The sequence below is a fragment of the Oncorhynchus clarkii genome, chromosome 23, assembly GCF_045791955.1.
Source record: "Oncorhynchus clarkii lewisi isolate Uvic-CL-2024 chromosome 23, UVic_Ocla_1.0, whole genome shotgun sequence".
NCBI lineage: Eukaryota > Metazoa > Chordata > Actinopteri > Salmoniformes > Salmonidae > Oncorhynchus > Oncorhynchus clarkii.
Genome location: NC_092169.1, coordinates 17,465,005 through 17,485,874, shown reverse-complemented (window position 1 = coordinate 17,485,874; position 20,870 = coordinate 17,465,005). Strand labels below are relative to the sequence as shown.

The 20,870-nt window shown below is 43.0% G+C and overlaps 1 protein-coding gene across 1 annotated transcript in view; it reads right to left on the bottom strand.

The window, feature by feature from the left end:
* Positions 1-20,870, bottom strand: part of LOC139381637 (phytanoyl-CoA hydroxylase-interacting protein-like) — a 45,320-nt gene that overhangs the window by 4,800 nt on the left and 19,650 nt on the right. Inside the window, exons 2-4 of the mRNA XM_071125312.1 lie at positions 5,317-5,513; positions 4,034-4,208; positions 3,771-3,888 (exon numbers count right to left, since the gene is read on the bottom strand). Coding sequence (XP_070981413.1) covers positions 3,771-3,888; positions 4,034-4,208; positions 5,317-5,513 — 490 coding nt within the window. The remainder of the gene's footprint in view (positions 1-3,770; positions 3,889-4,033; positions 4,209-5,316; positions 5,514-20,870) is intronic.

The following is a 20,870-nucleotide window of genomic DNA, read 5'->3' as shown; positions in this document are numbered from 1 at the left end:
AACTCCGAAAAAACAACAGACACACGGATTGTATTCGGAAAGATCTCTGGATGCCAACAAATCAATAGCAGAAACTTGTGCTTCTGAGGAACGTATAAATTGGCAGTCAGATCTCCTATGATGCAAATCTGAGCTCCAAATGCTTCAATTATTGGTGTAATTACATTGGTAACACTTTAAAAGGTTATCATGATAACCATAATTGTCTCTGTCATGGTAATTATCAAATTATTCAGGTCCCACCCAGGTCATCATAGCAAAGGCCTAATTTTACAGTCCTTCACCATGCTACACCACAGAGAAATGAAAATAAGAGAAGATAAAACTAGAGAACAGAAAGATCTATTATCTCCCCCCTCCAAAAAAATACATAATCGCTTAAGACACATCAGCAAACATTTTAAAACACAAGACTCATCTCCTCTCGGTCTCGTTCACTCCGTGTCTCTCTCTCTCTCTATCTTGCTTTCCAGTCATGTTAGTCTGCCAGGTGTTTGCTACACACTCCGATTCCTCTTTCTTCAGAATACACTTTAAAAGGCTTTGCTTCTCCGAGCACAATGCTTTTTCTTCATTTATTCCAGCAATTACAGCGGTAGGTTTGAAATTATTTGGAAAAATCCAATGCATGTGGTCATTGGGAAGGTCATTTGCATATGCGCAAATGGAAAACTTGAAAAAAAACTTTTATACTTGTGTAAGATTGTGTAAACTGCTGTTTTGTAAAATAGTAATTTGGAGGTTTTGTGACCATGTTACTCTTCTAGTTAAGAATGCAGAAAAAACTACAAGTAAATAGATTTCAGAACTGTTATGTTACTGAACTCTAATCTGCTAACCCGGGTACTTTACTTTTTGTATAATATAATGTAGCAGAGTTTATGAATGGATTGGGAAAACTAATAAGATTTCTGTCAACACTTTTTTTGCAATAATACCCTTCTGTTGAGCTTGGGCAACTTTAATGGGGGCCACAAAAAATCAGAACTCATCGTGAGGGGCCACAGTGGCTCGCGGGTCTGCATACCCACATCCATACCCACACATGCAGTCAGAGCCGGCCTGAGCCTTTTGGGGACCTTGCAAGCAAAACATTTTAGCGGCCCCCCTCTTAACAGAAGAGAGGAAAAGTTCATTTCCTGCAATTCTACGCATTTTTCCATGGGGAGGAGAGAAGATTTTGCAACTTTATAACTAATTTCATGCAGTTCTACTCATTTTGCAGTTTTTAATATACAGTGCCTTGCGAAAGTATTCGGCCCCCTTGAACTTTGCGACCTTTTGCCACATTTCAGGCTTCAAACATAAAGATATAAAACTGTATTTTTTTGTGAAGAATCAACAACAAGTGGGACACAATCATGAAGTGGAACGACATTTATTGGATATTTCAAACTTTTTTAGCAAATGAAAAACTGAAAAATTGGGCGTGCAAAATTATTCAGCCCCCTTAAGTTAATACTTTGTAGCGCCACCTTTTGCTGCGATTACAGCTGTAAGTTGCTTGGGGTAAGTCTCTATCAGTTTTGCACATCGAGAGACTGAAATGTTTCCCCATTCCTCCTTGCAAAACAGCTCGAGCTCAGTGAGGTTGGATGGAGAGCATTTGTGAACAGCAGTTTTCAGGTCTTTCCACAGATTCTCGATTGGATTCAGGTCTGGACTTTGACTTGGCCATTCTAACACCTGGATATGTTTATTTTTGAACCATTCCATTGTATATTTTGCTTTATGTTTTGGATCATTGTCTTGTTGGAAGACAAATCTCCGTCCCAGTCTCAGGTCTTTTGCAGACTCCATCAGGTTTTCTTCCAGAATGGTCCTGTATTTGGCTCCATCCATCTTCCCATCAATTTTAACCATCTTCCCTGTCCCTGCTGAAGAAAAGCAGGCCCAAACCATGATGCTGCCACCACCATGTTTGACAGTGGGGATGGTGTGTTCAGGGTGATGAGCTGTGTTGCTTTTACGCCAAACATAACGTTTTGCATTGTTGCCAAAAAGTTCAATTTTGGTTTCATCTGACCAGAGCACCTTCTTCCACATGTTTGGTGTGTCTCCCAGGTGGCTTGTGGCAAACTTTAAACGACACTTTTTATGGATATCTTTAAGAAATGGCTTTCTTCTTGCCACTCTTCCATAAAGGCCAGATTTGTGCAATATACGACTGATTGTTGTCCTATGGACAGAGTCTCCCACCTCAGCTGTAGATCTCTGCAGTTCATCCAGAGTGATCATGGGCCTCTTGGCTGCATCTCTGATCAGTCTTCTCCTTGTATGAGCTGAAAGTTTAGAGGGACGGCCAGGTCTTGGTAGATTTGCAGTGGTCTGATACTCCTTCCATTTCAATATTATCGCTTGCACAGTTCTCCTTGGGATGTTTAAAGCTTGGGAAATCTTTTTGTATCCAAATCCGGCTTTAAACTTCTTCACAACAGTATCTCGGACCTGCCTGGTGTGTTCCTTGTTCTTCATGATGCTCTCTGAGCTTTTGACAGACCTCTGAGACTGTCACAGTGCAGGTGCATTTATACGGAGACTTGATTACACACAGGTGGATTGTATTTATCATCATTAGTCATTTAGGTCAACATTGGATCATTCAGAGATCCTCACTGAACTTCTGGAGAGAGTTTGCTGCACTGAAAGTAAAGGGGCTGAATAATTTTGCACGCCCAATTTTTCAGTTTTTGATTTGTTAAAAAAGTTTGAAATATCCAATAAATGTCATTCCACTTCATGATTGTGTCCCACTTGTTGTTGATTCTTCACAAAAAAATACAGTTTTATATCTTTATGTTTGAAGCCTGAAATGTGGCAAAAGGTCGCAAAGTTCAAGGGGGCCGAATACTTTCGCAAGGCACTGTATCTGAGTGACAGTAACTAAAAAAAATCAATGGGGGCCCCTGGTCGGTAATTCGAACATGATTACTACAAGTTTAGATATACAGTATGGCTAAACTAACTTGCCAATCAAAAATGGATTTGCTGACATGGGCTAATTGAGTAACTGTCAGTGACATAACAATAAGAAAACTGCTGATTCACAATCAAATTTCAATTGTACCATTTCTGGGGGAGGGGTATTGATCCACGGGCCTACAAAAGGGTGGGCTGCCATCCCTAACTCCCCAAATACACAACTATCCCTACACATACAGATATTTTTTGTTGTTGTACTTCGACCCCAATTGGTAGTTACAGTCTTGTCCCATCACTGCAACTCCCCTACGGACTGGGGAGAGGGGAAGGTCGAAAGCCACGGTTCCTCCGAAACATAACCCTGCCAAGCTGCACAGCTTCTTGACACACTGCTTGCTTAACCAGGAAGCCAGCTGGCGACCGAGGTCAGCTAGCAGGCGCTCAGCCCACCACAAGGAGTTACTAGAGTGAGATGAGACAAAGAAATCCCGGCCGGCCAAACCCTCCCCTATCCCGGACGACACTGGGCCAATTGTGGGATCGAACCCAGCTCTGTAGTGACGCCTCAAGCACTGGGATGCAGTGCCTTAGACCGCTGTGCCACTTGGGAGGCCCCTGCACATGCAGATCTGAGCATATAAAAAATGCTTCAAACCATAACATCTGGACCCTTTCCCTTGAGCTTTGAAGAAAGCATATGACAATTTCAGTTGAAAGGGAAGGCGGTATTAGCAAAGATCATGTGCAGCCCTATTTATCTCCATATTATGTGATTCCGCTTGAAAATGTCTACATACAGTATCATAACATCAGAATAAATTTGCGGGTTGTTGTGCAGACATACGTACCTGGCCTGGTCAAAGTACTCTTTGTTCTGGTTCCTGTAGAACACAGAGAAGCGCAGCATCCTCCCTGCGATGACCTCAGCCTTCTCCAGCAGTTGGGTTAGATGCACCGTGGAATAATCTGGAAACAGGGGTTCGGATTAGCCATTAGACAAATATAAGAGAGAATATAGCATGTCCATCGTATTAAAGGCAGAAGGTTTTAGGGATATATCTATAAAAAAATTATGTATCAAAAAGCTTTGTTTCCCTGCCCCTTGCCTCACCGGCGGTGGTGAACTCTATGATCTCGCTCCACTCTGACACAGCGTAGTCTCCGTCAGTCTGTTTGGAAGCTGTCTGGACGGCGACAGTGTACTCTGTACGCGGGCTGAGGAACCAGTGACCCCTCACCGTCATGGGCAGAGGAACCGCCTTCGCCACCAGCTTAGTGGGGACATCCTGGACGGGGACACAGACAGAGTGCTTACACGTAACATACACAAAGCTTACAACTCTACACACAAACTCTGCATTAACACGTTGTTCACTGTTCAATTGCACAAGCAACATATCATATGTATCAATGGGAGTAGGCCTCTAGATAGATAGATCGATAGATATACACACACTTTAATGCCACATACACACCACAACAGAAACTCAGCATAAATACACTTCTCAGTGTTAAGCTGCTCAAATGACACGTTTAGACTGTAGCGTCCCCTTATCCCCATGTCCTCAAAACGTATTCCCTGTATACTATGGAGCCTAGTATTACACTTCCTATCTCCTAAATCTATGCATTAGCTGCAGGACATTGATTGGGCCCGCACACCCTGCAGTATTACACCAGCCCCTGTGTAGCGACAACAGCAGTACATTAATGCACAACATCGTCCCTGCATGCTGTAATGAAAATAACTGCATGCGGTCTATATTCACACAGAGAATGGGAAGAAAAACACTTCCTTTAGGGGGGCTTTTATGGTCACTACACACACCCATAATGTGAGCTGGGAGACTGATGAAATAGGTCTGTAAGATTTTACATTAGATCCATTTGATTAATGGCTGAAACAGCAGCCACCTTGTGCAATTAATCTCTGCTAGTGTTATGTGATATCATTAGTGCTCAGAGCTAAGTCTGCTAGTAGAGTACACAAGGTTATCTGGTGTTAGAGAGTGCGTGGGAGTGTCAGTTCTGAGCACTGGTAAAAGTTTACACCTGGTACACTTCTTGTTTGGAGTAGAAAGGTTACGATGTGGGTAAATACTGGTTGTTGTTCTAGCTCTAACTAAATGACTTGCTTCATCATGTAGAAATAATTTGATGGACAACTTCCCGCTCAAGGGAGTTTTTCCCTAGCCACTGTGCTTCTGCCTCTCCATTGCTCACTTTTGGGGGTTTTAGGCCAGGTATCTAAAGCTCTTTGTGATAAATGCTGATGTGAAAAGGGCTTTATAAAATAAATTAGATTGATTGATTGTATTACAGAATTAGGAAATGTCTGAGCAATTCCTTTGAAATAGCCTAGTTGTTGTTGTTGTTGTGTGTGTGATGGGTTACCTTGTGTTTGAACTTGTTGGAGTTCTTGTTCTCCTTCTTATTGAGGTCAATGAAGTAGTGAGTGATGCGCTCCTTGACACGGGGCTCCATGTCCCAGCAAATCTTGAAAGAGTCACATGTGATGTTGCTGATCTTGATGTTCTGAGGGACAGGAAGCTCCTCCATCTCTACGATGCCGCTGTCCTGGGATTTATTACCTGTGGCACAGGGACAAAAGGAGTGGTTAGGCTTTAATACTTTCACATTTTACTTAACTACTGACGTTTATTTTCTTGAGACAGCAAATACATCAGATATGGCTGGCCCTACAGTCCCCTGCACTATAGGGTGCACTTCCAGCACTCAGCTGCCTCTGTGCTCTGTGGAGCACTTACCATAAAGCAGGGAGCTCCACCGTGTATCTGTTGTCATGGCAATGCTGCAATCCCTTCAGATTACAAGCACATACAGTATTAAATATTTCAAACGCTGGTGATTATCGTGACTCAACCCTACACAGATGGATCTCTTAATAAAGCCTTGCTTTTTTTCTTTCATGGGGGACATTTTTATTTAGTCACAAAGAAAATGTAAGTAGGAGATGCTCTAATGAGCCTTTCAGTTAGGGTCTGTCAGACCATGTTCTAGTCCAGCACAGGTGTACGTGGCAAGGATTGGACAAATTCATAATTTCCTAATAAATGTATTGTCAGACACCTTTTGGTGCTATGTTTATGAAAATGTAATAACACAAATACTTCTATATTTCTTAATTCCATTCTTTAGTGTGTATTGTTAGATATTACTGCACTGTTGGAGCAAGGAACACAAGAATTTCACTACACCCGCAATAACATCTACTAAATACTGTGTGTATGTGACCAATAATACTTGATTTGATGTGCATGCACACACTCCCTCTCTCTCACACACACACACACACACACACACACACACACACACACACACACACACACACACACACACACACACACACCTATACACCAAAACAAGTGAGTGAATAAGAGCTTTGTAACATGGCCATGAGCTTAGAATCCACTACACACAAAAAAGAAACACTTTTGGCATGGCAACAATATGTTTTCTGTGCAAGCTCTAAATACAATAACTAGATGCAAGAATGTGGAATTCTGGGGTAATGCACAGGACACAATAAACAATGGGAAAAGCAGCAGACCATGGAACTCCTATCTCTGACCATGAGCTCTGAGGCTGGATGATAATTGAGTATTTCCACAAATTGGGTCAGGTTTTTCTCCCTATACACACACTCCATGGGTGTAACAGTTTCACCATGTTAGATTGACCATTCATATGGAGTATTTACAATCATGTCAAATGAATCATTTATACTGAGGTTATTGAACTAGGCATGACAAAATGTGTTTCTGCCAAGGGTCACCTTTCAACCCAGGTCGTCTGTTCTGTGCTAAACAAACTTCTGCCAAGCCAGTTGAAGAGTAGATATTTTCCTGAAAAGTAGCATATTACAATAAAACTTAGACACACTACTGGGACAACATACTCCCTTGACAAATGAAAGCAGGGGAACGTAACTCACAATAACCCTTTGTAGAAACAATTGTCTATTTTTCCTGTAGGCCCCACCCACTTTTGTCCTAAAGAGTGTTTAGCTGATTAACAGGAACAGTGATCTTTACCTCACAGAGGTCTCCTTTCCTTAGTGCCTAAGCTGCTCAATGAAAGAATGTACAGTTGTACCAAACAAAATGAATGAACCTGCCCCTAGGTAGAGTAAAGTAGCAACAGGTTGTAGACGTAGCAAAGTGGGTGGCAGGTAGCCTAGCGGTTAGAGAGTTGGGCCAGAAGTCACTGGTTTGAATACTTGAGCCAACAAGGTGAAACATCTGTTGGTGTCCTTCAGCAAGGCACTTACAGACTCAAACATGGAGAGGTTGAACATGTCAGTGAAGACACCTGCCAGTTGGTCAGGGTATGCTGGAAGTACACGTCCTGGTAATCCGTCTGGCCCTGCGGCCTTGTGAATGTTGACCTGTCCTTCTGGACAGACTGGAGAGGTGGGTTGGCCTCCAGCCCAGTTCTAAATTGGTTTAGGACCTATTTAAAATCGGTCAAGAGTTTTGTCACCCTTGGTGAGAAAATAGATATCACGTGGCGTTCCACAAGGTTAGATTTTGGGCCAGGTACTGTTCAGTTTTATATATGTTACGCCTTGGCAGCGTTATCAGAAAGCACAGCATTGATTAACTTTACATTTCTGTGTCATCCGAGGATTCTAAACCTATCTTTTCTATTGCCTCTTGGGAGAGGCTGCTGACATCAGCCTTGCTGCTACTGATTCTTCACTCTTCTCTGTCACTGCAGCCTGCCTGACTGACTGCTCTGCATTGGCCTGGCTCATCAGCTGTGTTACAGATGCCTGATCCATCTCTTGACTAAGATCATGAGTGCTTTCAGAAAATGTACTGTAGCCTATCCATAGGCTGCTCACCTACACTTGTTGAGGGATACCCAATGAATGGTCATATGCAAACGCATTCCTTAAAGCATAGATAAGTAGAACGCTGAGCTGTAGTCAATGACTAGCATTCTCACATAGGTGTTCCTTTTGGCCAGGTGTGAAAGGGCAGTGTGGAGTGCAATAGAGATTGCATCATCTGTGGAGCTGTTGGTGCGGTATGCAAATTTGGGTGGGTCTAGGGCTTCTGAGATAATGGTGTTGATGTGAGCCATGACCAGCCTTTCAAAGCATTTCATGGCTACAGACGTGAGTGCTATGGGTCAGTAGTCATTTAGGCAGGTTACTTTAGTGTTCTTGGGAAAATGGACAATGTTGGTATTACAGACTTAGCTCGTCAGCTGTTTACACTAATGCCACCTCATTAACCTGCAAATAGACGCATTACACTGACACAGACATGGTATGCCTGACTAATGCAGCCAATGTTTGCCCACCTAACAGCTTTACACACTGCTTTAGTTACAATAATCTAATCACACATACTGTGAAAATGGAGCTGGAGGGGAGGGCTGCCATGCTAATTTGTTTGTTTTTAAGAAGAGTTCTTCTTCAATGAGTTGGGCGGGAGGGATATACTACTATAGACACCCGACTAGGCCCAGATCCCTGTGATTTGCTGGAAAAGGAAACAGAGGTTTCGCGGAAGGAGATCAGGGTGCCTTGTGAGGATCAGGCGACGAGTGGCTAATCTGCCCTTGCCTTCCATCCTGCTAGCTAACGTTCAATCGCTGGAAAATAAATGGGACGAACTGAAAGCACGTATATCCTACCAACAGGACATTTAACCAGTTATGCATTAGGGGGCGCTATTAAAATGTTTGGATGAAAAACGTTCCCGTTTTAAACAACATATTTTGTCACGAAAAGATGCTTGACTATGCATATAATTGACAGCTTTGGAAAGAAAACACTCTGACGTTTCCAAATCTGCAAAGATATTATCTGTGAGTGCCACAGAACTGATGCTACAGGCAAAACCAAGATGAAATTTCAAACAGGAAATGCCCCAGATTTTGAGTGCGCTTTGTTCCAATGTCTCCTTATGAATGCGCAAGGAATGGGCCTACACTTTCTGTCGTTTCCCCAAGGTGTCTGCAGCATTGTGACGTATTTGTAGGCATATCATTGGAAGATTGACCATAAGAGACTACATTTACCAGGTGTCCGCTTGGTGTCCCCCGTCGAAATTATTGCGTAATCTCCAGCTGCATGCATTTTCCCATGTGGTTTAGAGGAGAAACCAAACTTCCACGAATGATATATCATCGAATAGATATGTGAAAAACACCTTGAGGATTGATTCTAAACAACGTTTGCCATGTTTCTGTCGATATTATGGAGTTAATTTGGAAAAAAGTTTGACGTTATAATGACTGAATTTTCGGGTTTTTTTCTTAGCCAAACGTGATGAACAAAACTGAGCGGTTTCTCCTACACAAATAATATTTTTGGAAAAACTTAACATTTGCTATCTAACTGAGAGTCTCCTCATTGAAAACATCTGAAGTTCTTCAAAGGTAAATGATTTTATTTGAATGCTTTTCTTGTTTTTGTGAAAATGTTATGCTAGCTATCAATACTCTTACACAAATGCTTGTTTAGCTATCAATACTCTTACACAAATGCTTGTTTAGCTATGGTTGAAAAGCATATTTTGAAAATCTGAGATGACAGTGTTGTTAACAAAAGGCTAAGCTTGAGAGCCAATATATTTATTTCATTTCATTTGCGATTTTCATGAATAGTTAACGTTGCGTTATGCTAATGAGCTTGAGGCTATACTTAAGATCCCGGATACGGGATTGCTCGTCGCTAGAGGTTAAAACTGTTTCACCGAGTTGTGGCTGAACGACGACATTAAGAACATACAACTGGTAGCTTATACACTCTATCGGTAAGACAGAACAGCAGCCTCTGGTAAGACACGGGGCGGGGGCCTATGCATATTTGTAAACAATATCTGGTGCACAATATCTAAGGAAGTCTCAAGGTTTTGCTCACCTGAGGTAGAGTATCTCATGATAACCTGTAGACCACACTATCTACCTAGAGAGTTTTCATCTGTATTTTTTGTAGCTGTTACATACCACCACATACCGAGGCTGGCACTAAAACCGCACTCAATGAGCTGTATTTTGCCATAAGCAAACAGGAAAACACTCATCCAGAGGCGACGCTCCTTGTGGCCGGGGACTTTAATGCAGGGAAACTTAAATCAGTTTTACCTAGTTTCTATCGGCATGTTAATTGTTCAACAAGAGGGAAAAAAATTCTAGACCACCTTTACTCCACACACAGAGACGTGAACAAAGCTCTCTCTCGCCCTCCATTTGGCAAATCTGACCATAACTCTATCCTCCTGATTCCTACTTACAGGCAAAAATTAAAGCAGGAGGCACCAGTGACTCGGTCTATAAAAAAGTGGTCAGATGAAGCAGATGTTAAACTACAGAACTGTTTTGCTAGCACAGACTGGAATATAGGGATGCATGATATATCAGTGAACATATCAGAATCGGACGATATTAGCTAAAAATGCCAACATCGGTATCGGCCGATGCCTAGTTTAATAACGATGTGCAAAACCAATGTCAAAGCTGATGTGCATACCTACAGAGTATGAGGTACATGACGTAATGACATCATGTAAAATGTTGCGCTATACGTGCAACACAGCATTCATAAACTAGCCCACAATGTCTGCTGTGTGGATCGAGCAGTCAACAAGTCGAGCAGTCATTTGAAAGAGTAACAAAATTTCAACGAGACAATGCCAAGGCGAAATCGATTAAAGCCAAGATAATGGCTTTCATTGCCCTTGACAATCAACCGTTCTCTGTTGTGGGTGATGTTGGCTTTCGCCGACTGGTCAAGCACCGGTTAACACACCCAAGTGCATTATTTTTCAGATGTTGCTCTACCGGAGTTACACAGTAATAGCGTCACTGCTATTAGCTTCACGACATACATACTACGGAACGCCGCTTGGGTCTTTGCGTGTCAAAAAAGATACAGTAGCACTGTCAAAGCTGTACAAAAAAGTCTGCAAACAAGCAAACATCAGCCACGAACAACGTGTTTACAATACTGCATTGGTAATTAGCATAATTTTTTCGACCGCAACTTCTGGGGTAGCTAGCTTTAGCTAGGTACCTAGCTGGAACCAATACAACCAGCCTGAAAACAATGACCAGTAGAAACTGCAGTCATTTTCATTATTCTTAGCAATGATTTTGGAATCCTTGTGAGTAAGTATTAGCTAGGTTGCCACTTGTTGTTCGCCTATTGAAATGTAACTTCAGTTCATGAAAATAAATAGCTGGCCAGCTACCTAACCCTGTTGCCCAAAGCTAACATTATAAGCAGCCAGCTAGCTTCATCTGGCTAGTGAGGCTCGACCGGACCGGGTTATGACAGCCTTGGTTTCTCAAATGATTGCCTCGCCTGGTTCACCAACTACTTCTCTGATAAAGTTCAGTGTGTCAAATCGGAGGGTCTGCTGTCCGGACCTCTGGCAGTCTCTATGGGGGTGCCACAGGGTTCAATTCTTGGACCGACTCTCTTCTCTGTATACATCAATGAGGTCGCTCTTGCTGCTGGTGAGTCTCTGATCCACCTCTACGCAGACGACACCATTCTGTATACTTCTGGCCCTTCTTTGGACACTGTTAACAACCCTCCAGGCAAGCTTCAATGCCATACAACTCTCCTTCCGTGGCCTCCAATTGCTTTTAAATACAAGTAAAACTAAATGCATGCACTTCAACCGATCGCTACCTGTACCTACCCGCCTGTCCAACATTACTACTCTGGACGGCTCCGACTTAGAATTTGTGGACAACTACAAATACTTAGGTGTCTGGTTAGACTGTAAACTCTCCTTCCAGACCCATATCAAACATCTCCAATCCAAAGTTAAATCTAGAATTGGCTTCCTATTTTGCAACAAAGCATCCTTCACTCATGCTGCCAAACATACCCTTGTAAAACTGACCATCCTACCAATCCTCGACTTTGGCGATGTCATTTACAAAATAGCCTCCAATACCCTACTCAACAAATTGGATGCAGTCTATCACAGTGCAATCCGTTTTGTCACCAAAGCCCCATATACTACCCACCATTGCGACCTGTACGCTCTCGTTGGCTGGCCCTCGCTTCATACTCGTCGCCAAACCCACTGGCTCCATGTCATCTACAAGACCCTGCTAGGTAAAGTCCCCCCTTATCTCAGCTCGCTGGTCACCATTGCATCTCCCACCTGTAGCACACGCTCCAGCAGGTATATCTCTCTAGTCACCCCCAAAACCAATTCTTTCTTTGGCCGCCTCTCCTTCCAGTTCTCTGCTGCCAATGACTGGAACGAACTACAAAAATCTCTGAAACTGGAAACACTTATCTCCCTCACTAGCTTTAAGCACCAACTGTCAGAGCAGCTCACAGATTACTGCACCTGTACACCCACCTATAATTTAGCCCAAACAACTACCTCTTTCCCTACTGTATTTAATTTATTAATTTATTTTGCTTCTTTGCACCCCCATTATTTTTATTTCTACTTTGCACATTCTCCCATTGCAAATCTACCATTCCAATGTTTTACTTGCTATATTGTATCTACTTTGCCACCATGGCCTTTTTGCCTTTACCTCCCTTATCTCACCTCATTTGCTCACATTGTATATAGACTTGTTTATACTGTATTATTGACTGTATGTTTGTTTTACTCCATGTGTAACTCTGTGTCGTTGTATGTGTCGAACTGCTTTGCTTTATCTTGGCCAGGTCGCAATTGTAAATGAGAACTTGTTCTCAACTTGCCTACCTGGTTAAATAAAGGTGAAATAAATTTAAAAAAAATGTGTTGTGAAGCTAGCCACAATAAAGATTAGGCACAATAGCGGAATTTGCGGTTTGCGTTCAAAATAAAAGTATGACATTGACAGTGATGCAAATAAATACAAATAGTAGAATTTTAAAGGCTAACCACAAAGTCCACTATTGTTGCTAATCCTTATTTTGGTGTGTGTGTGTGTAACCTTTATTTAACTAGGCAAGTCAGTTAAGAACAAATTCTTATTTACAATGTTGCCCTACCCCGGCCAAACCCGGACGATGCTGTGCCAATTGTGTGCCGCCCTATGGGCCAAAAATGTCATATCGGTATATCACTACTGGAATATGTTCCGGGATTCTTCCGATGGCATTGGAAAAACGTATTGATAAGTCCTCGATGCACTTATCAATAAGTGCATCGAGGACGTCGTCCCCACAGTGACCATACGTACGTACATACCCCAACCAGAAGGGTAGATGCCCTCCGACAAACTATCAAGCAGGCAAAGCGTCAATACAGGACTAAGATCGAATCATACTACACCGGCTCCGACGCTCGTCGGATGTGACAGGGCTTGCAAACTATTACAGACTACAAAGGGAAGCACAGCTGCGAGCTGCCCAGTGACACGAGCCTACCAGATGAGCTAAATAACTTCAATGCTCGCTTCGAGGCAAGTAACACTGAAACATGCATGAGAGGATCAGCTGTTCCAGACAACTGTGTGATCACACTCTCTGCAGCCGATGGGAGTAAGACCTTTAAACAGGCCGCAGGGCCAGACGGATAACCAGGATGTGTACTGCGAGCATGTGCTGACCAACTGGCAAGTGCCTTCACTGACATTTTCAACCTCTCCCGTCTGAGTCTGTAATACCAACATGTTTCAAGCAGACCACCATAGTCCCTGTGCCCAAGAACACTAAGGTAACCTGCCTAGATGACTACCGACCCGTAGCACTCATGTCTGTAGCCATGAAATGCTTTGAGGCTGGTCATGGCTCACATCAACACCATTATCCCAGAAAACCTAGACCCACCCCAATTTGCATATCGCACCAACAGGTCCACAGATGATGCAATCTGTATTGCACTCCACGCTGCCCTTTCCCACTTGGACAAAAGGAACACCTATGTGAGAATGCTATTCATTGACTACAGCTCAGCGTTCAACACCATAGTGCCCTCAAAGCTCATCAATAAGCTAAGGACCCTGGGACTAAACACCTCCCTCTGCAACTGGATCCTGGACTTCCTGACAGGCCGCCCACAGGTGGTAAGAGTAGGCAACAACACAGGGGCCCCTCAGGGGTCAGTCACTTCCTGTACTCCTTGTTCACTCATGACTGCTCGGCCAGGCACAACTCCAACACCATCATTAAGTTTGCTGATGACACAACAGTGGTATGCCTGATCACTGAAAACGATGAGACCTCCCTATAGACGGAGGTCAGAGACCTGACCGTGTGGTGCAAGAACAACAACCTCTCCCTCAAAGTGATCAAGACAAAGGAGATGATTGTGGACTACAGGAAAAGGAGGACCGAGCACTTAGTGGAGCAAGCTGAGAGCTTCAAGTTCCTTGGCGTCCACATCACCAACAAACTAACATGGTCCAAGCACACCAAGACAGTCGTGAAGAGGGCACAACAAAACCTATTCCCCCTCAGGAGGCTGAAAAGATTTGGCATGGGTCCTCAGATCCTCAAAAGGTTTTACAGCTGCACCATTGAGAGCATCCTGACGGGTTGCATCACTGCCTGGTATGGCAACTGCTCGGCCTACGACCGCAAGGCACTACAGAGTGTAGATCGTAGAGCCAAGTACATCACCAGGGTCAAGTTCCTGCCATCCAGGACCTCTATAACAGGCGGTGTCAGAGGAAGGCCCTAAAAATTGTCAAAGACTCCTGCCACCCTAGTACCGGAGCGCCAAGTCTAGGTCCAAGAGGCTTCTAAAAATCCATAGGACTCCTGAACAGCAAATCAAATGGCTACACAGACTATTTGCATTGCCCCTCCACCCCTCCATATGCCGCTGCTACTCTGTTATTATCTATGCATAGCCACTTTAACAACTCTCCCTACATGTACATATTACCTCAATTACCTCAACACCGGTTCCCTCGCACATTGACTCTTTACCGGTACCCCTGTATATAGCCCCGCTATTGTTATTTACTGCTGCGCTTTAATTATGTGTTATTCTTATCTCTTACTTTTTGGGGGGTATTTTCTTAAAACTGGTTTGTTGGTTAAGGGTTTGTAAGTAAGCATTTCACTATATGGTCTTCACCTGTTGTATTTGATTTGATTTGATTTATTAGGCCTAGGTCTAGAATGAACCGTAATACTGTAGCTGTGCTAAATTGTCAACTATGTCTAAGTGACACACACAGCTTGTTAAAATATCATATCTTTGTTTCCAAAGAGGCTGATACTATTGGTGCTTGCTTAGCCACATTAGATTATTTTACACCTGCTAGACTAAATGGGATACCAACTGTGTAGTCAACAATGAAATTACATAGGGTATTTCCTTCTGACAAATAATAGGCCTAAATGCATGATCCTTTTCATGTGATTTTCACAGTCTGTGGAGCTTCTTTACTTTCTCTGGCCCTCTCCCTTGAGAAATAGAGAGAAATTGGAGCTGGAAGAAAGATGGTCCGGTGATGATGTTCTGAGTTCAGACAGACAGGCAGACAGTGTTTGAATTGGTTTGAAATCAGCAGCAGCACTGGCTCCTTTTGCCTTCTCCCCAAGGCCCCTCCTGTAGAGCTACAGTCTGCTCAGCCCAGACTCACTACACCAGGGATCATCAACTATATTCAGCCACGGGCCAATTTTTTCTTGAGCGGAGGGGTCCGGAACATAATTAAAAAGAAATTGACCGCAAGAAGCCCAAACAGATATGTTTGACTAAAACAATCATTTCAAACATTGCTTACATTTGTATATGATCACGTCATGTCTCTATTATGCCTGGGAATACTTGGGAACAGATTTCTTAAATTAAAATCACTTGGAGCTGATTTCCTGGTGTTTTTTTACAGTCGTATGTCCAACAATAACAATTCCACACAAAAAAAGACCTGCGGTACACTGTACAGTACACCAGAACATCACTCATTATAACAGCGTCTAGAAACACAGCTGATCCTATGGATTAGGCAGCCTACACAGAATTCTCACTACAATTGAGTACCAGGGTACAGCCAAACCGGGCCTAGAAGATCCTAATCCCGGGTCAAGGTGAGACCAATGAAAATGTAGAGCTAGCTACAGGCGGCCCAAACCCTAACATTTTCTTAACCTAAGTCCCCTAACCTGCTATGTTACATATTTTAACCTGCTGGTAACTTCTCTTAACCTGCTACAAAAAAAAATGTCCTCCATGCTATGACAGTTAACGTTAGCACAAAAAGTAATCTCATTTTGTGATCTCATCCCTGCCTGTCGCTGACATCTTTCTTCATGCACATGCGAGGACTTTTGCTTGCTACAGTATCTGCTGCTTGTCCGGACATATAAGGAAACAGGTAACAAAGACAAAAAAAAGATTCCCAGCAGCATTTACATGAATCTATCTAGTGGGCAATGTCTCACTAACTATAAACTTAATCTTAACTTTAAAGCTCGGGCCTGTTAGCTAGCTAGTCATGCGCTATCGAAGCACTTGCACAGGTACACATCTGCATAGCTACTTGAATTAGCTAGGCCGTTAATGAGAAGTGCAATAATTTACCCCGCAGCTAGCAAGCTTGTGGCACAATCATTTTCAGAGCAAAAAACTTTGGCATTCAATAACATTGATCTAGAGAGCTAAGGGAGTGCACGTTGTTTATTATAATCAAATCAGCTTTATTTATATAGCACATTTCAAACATGAATGCAATGCAATGCGCTTCACAGGAAAAAACAAAAACTATGAAAATACATACATAAATATTTACTTCACAAAAAACAAGAGGATAAAAAACAAAAAGAATAACAATAAAAACGGAAAGACTAAAAATCACTAACTTAACCCCCCAGGTTCTCTGACAGGCTAACGCTATTCCAGAGGCTGAGGGCATAATAACAAAAGGCTGCCTCCGTGCCTCCTGGTCCTAGGCTTTGGGGTAATTAAAAGGCCAGTGCCAGAGGACCTGAGGAACCTACTGGGTACATAACTTTCGTGGATTTATTTAAAAACCAATAGGAGGATCTTAAAAGTAATTCTAAAACTCACAGGCAGCTAGTGCAGAGACTTTAAAACCGGTGTAATGTGTGCTCTCCGTTTGGTCTTGGTCAGCATCCGTGCTGCAGCATTCTGTGTGTTTTGCAGTTGACCAATGGCCGTCTTGGGTTGACCAGACACGAAAGCATTATAGTAGTAATAAAAGCATGCATGAGTCTCTCTGTATCAGCCTGAGATAGAAATATATTTTGGTCACATTCCTAATGTGTGATTCAAAATTGAGTTCAGAATCTAAAATGACACCTAGGTTTTTAACCTGGTGCTTTATCTTTATTGCCCGTGAATTAAAATGTGCGGCCAGATGTTCTCTGTGCTTTGGCTCCAATAATAAATACCTCGGTCTTGTCTTGATTTTTCTAATTTATCTATGGAGCTAAAATCCTCTGATGACACAGAAAAGCAAAGTTGTGTATCATCTGTGTTGCAGTGAAAATCAATGCCGTGCTTTCTGATAACGCTCCCAAGGGGTAACATATATAAACTGAACAGTACCGGATTCAAAGTCTAATCTTGTGGAACGTCTAATATGTGATATCTATTTTTTCGGAGTTATATCCACCAAGGGTGACACAAAAAACGATTGACCGGTTAAATAGGTCCTAAGCCAATTTAGAACTGGACGGAGAGGCCAGCCCACCTTTCCAAGCCCTAATTTATGGATTTCACATGACCGGGAATACAGATACCTTAAAAAAAAGTAGAGGTGGATCAGAAGCCCAGTCAGTACCTGGTGTGACCACTATGTGCCTCATGCAGCATGACACATCACCTTCGCATAGAGTTGATCAGGCTGTTGATTGTGGCCTGATCAACTCAAGTGGAATGGTGTCCACTCTTCTTCAATGGCTGTACGAAGTTGCAGGATATTGGCGGCAACTGGAACACTCTGTCACACACGTCGATCAAGAGCATCCCAAACAAGATCAATGGGTGACATGTCTGGTGAGTATGCAGGCCATGGAAGAACTGGGGAATTTTTAGCTTCCAGGAATTGTGTACAGATCTTTAAGACATGGGGCAGTGCATTATCATGCTGAAACATGAACATGAGTTTAGGCATTAACTCAGAATTTGTATGGCCTGTCCCTAAACGCTGTCTGGGTTTAAACATCTTCGATTGTACAGAAAGTGAATACCTTAATCAATTAATAGTGACAGTATTAGATTACTCCCCAAGCAAGTCAATATTGTTTGTCTCCTTGGCTATAGAAGGTTTTGGCTCAGCCTCGATGTCAAAGAAACGTAACAATGATATTCTCGTCTTTCCCGGGCATTTTACAGCTTGTTTCTAGCATAAAGCACCGCGGACCAATGCGCTGTTATAGATCACTTCATATAATCGGATCTGTTTTTTTTTTATATATACACTAACATTCAAAAGTTTGGGGTCACTTAGAAATGTCCTTGTTTTTGAAAGAAAATCTATTTTTTTGTCCATTAAAATAACATCAAATTGATCAGAAATACAGTGTAGACATCGTTAATGTTGTAAATTACTATTGTAGCTGGAAACGGCAGATTTTTTATGGAATATCTATATAGGTGTACAGAGGCCCATTATCAGAAACCATCACTCCTTTGTTCCAATGGCAGGTTGTGTTAGCTAATCCAAATGGATCATTTTAAAAGGCTAATTGATCATTAGAAAACCCTTTTGCAATTATGTTAGCACAGCTGAAAACTGTTCTGATTAAAGAAGCAATAAAACTGTCCTTCTTTAAACTCGTTGAGTATCTGGAGAGTCAGGATTTGTGGGTTCGACAAGAAACAAACAAGAAACTTAAGATCTCAGTTGGGGTGTGAGTGGCTCTGCAGAGAGATGGACCAGGCTGCCTGTCTACCTCCATCCGGCAAGAGGAGCCATTAATCTGGTTTAAAACCAGAGGGGTGTGAAGTCTTCCACCATTGGGGATGTCTATCCAACTGGGGTAACTGCCCACGTGAGGTGGCCCTGCCCAGGTAAGGAGACCCATACGTGCAACAAGATTGGCTACACTGTCTAGGATTTCTTCAGAACCCCAAATAATAGATCTGCCTGTCTTGTCTGATAACTGTATATAACCTCGCTGTTATTTTACTGCTGCCCTGTTAAAAAAATAAAAAAAACTACAAATGTACTGTACGCAAATCAATTGAGGTGCCTCTCATTACCGAGAACCACTATACCGGATTTTGGCAGGGTCGTTAGCATTAGGGTTGTTAAATGTTTTGCCCAAACCTCGCTCATATTCTAGACCACATATGTCAGAGTCAAGGCCCGCGGGCCACATCCGGCCCGCAAGAAGGTTTTTTACGGCCCCTGGGATGATCTTGATTTATTATTAGAACCGGCCCGCAGCAAGCCGGCAGCCCGCAGATCTTTTACACGCACCAATTACATTTCCCACAATGCAAAGGTGACGCACCGAGCAGTAGGCTGCTTCATTTCAATATTTATTGGCACAGCAGTCGTCAGCATCACAGTAAAATTAACTTTCAGATACCCATCAAAAATGGCAAAACGGAAGGTGGATACTGAGAACCGGGGGTTTCAAACAAGGTGGGAGTCGGAGTATATGTTCATAGCTGGAAAACCTGTGTGTCTTCTGTGTGGAGAAAGTGTGGCGGTACTGCAGACGACATTATGAAACGAAACACGCGGACAAAAACAAGAATATGGACATGGAACAAAGGCTACAAAAGGCAGAGGAATTAAAACGAGGCCTCAAATCTCGACAGGCTCTGCAAAAAATCCAAATCACAAGGCCAGGCTGCTGTCATTTTATTTTGGCAGAAGAGATCGCTAAATCAGCCCGGCCATTTACCATCAAAAACTGCATGATTAAAGTTTGTGACGAAGTTTGCGTTTTTTAAATGTGAGTCTGAGCAGAAACACCATTGCCGAGAGAGTAGACCAGTTGTCCATCAATCTAAAAGAGCAGCTTGTGAAAAAGGGAAAATATTTTATTGCATATTCCTTGGCTGTGGATGAGAGCACCGACATTTCTGACATTGCCCAGTTGTCAATTTTCATCCGCGGAGTGGACTCCAACCTAAGCGTGACAGAGGAGTTTTTGGCTTTACGTCCTATGCATGGCACAACTCGGGGCATGATTTGTATGAAGAGGTGTCATGTGTAAATTGGAGCTGCCTTGGGAGTGGGTTTGACAACCGACGGAGCACCTGCGATGTGTGGACACAGGAGCGGACTGGTGGCGAAGATACGGGAAAAGATGCAAGAGGAAAACGCGACAGGTTGACAGCTTATCATTGTATCATACACCAGGAAGCGTTGTGCGGTAAAGCCTTGAAACAGTTAACTTTATCAGAGCCAAAGGTTTGAATCACCGCCAGTTCTTTCTGACGGAGTTAGAAACGGAGCATGGTGATTTGCCTTATCACACAGAGGTGCGATGGCTAAGCCAGGGAAAGGTGCTTCAAAGATGTTTCGAGCTTCGTGAGGAGATTTGTCTGTTCTTGGACAGCAAAGGGAAAGACACAACACAACTCCGAGACGAAATGTTTCTGTGTGAAATGGCTTTTCTGTGTGACATCAGTCATCTGAATGCAATAAACTTGCAGCTGCAGGGTCGGGATCGTGTCATCTCTGATATGTACAGTACAGTGAAGTTTAAAACCAAACTGACTCTGTGGGAGACGCAGATGCGGAAAGAAAATTTGAGCCACTTTCCCAGCTGCCAGACCATGAAAGAGAAGCTCTCTACCAGTGCGTTCCCGAGCACACAGTTGGCTGATAAAATAGGTATGCTTGCCGCTGACTTTCGACGCCGATTTGCTGACTTTGAAGCACAAAAAAGCAGGTTGGAACTGCTCGGTAACCCATTTGCTGTTGACGTGGAAAGCTCACCACCAAACCTCCAAATGGAGTTGATTGACCTCCAATGCAATGATGCACTGAGGGCAAAATATGCGGCAGTGGGTGCTGCGGATGTTGGCACAATGCCCCAGCTGCGCATCCAGGCTGCTCAAACG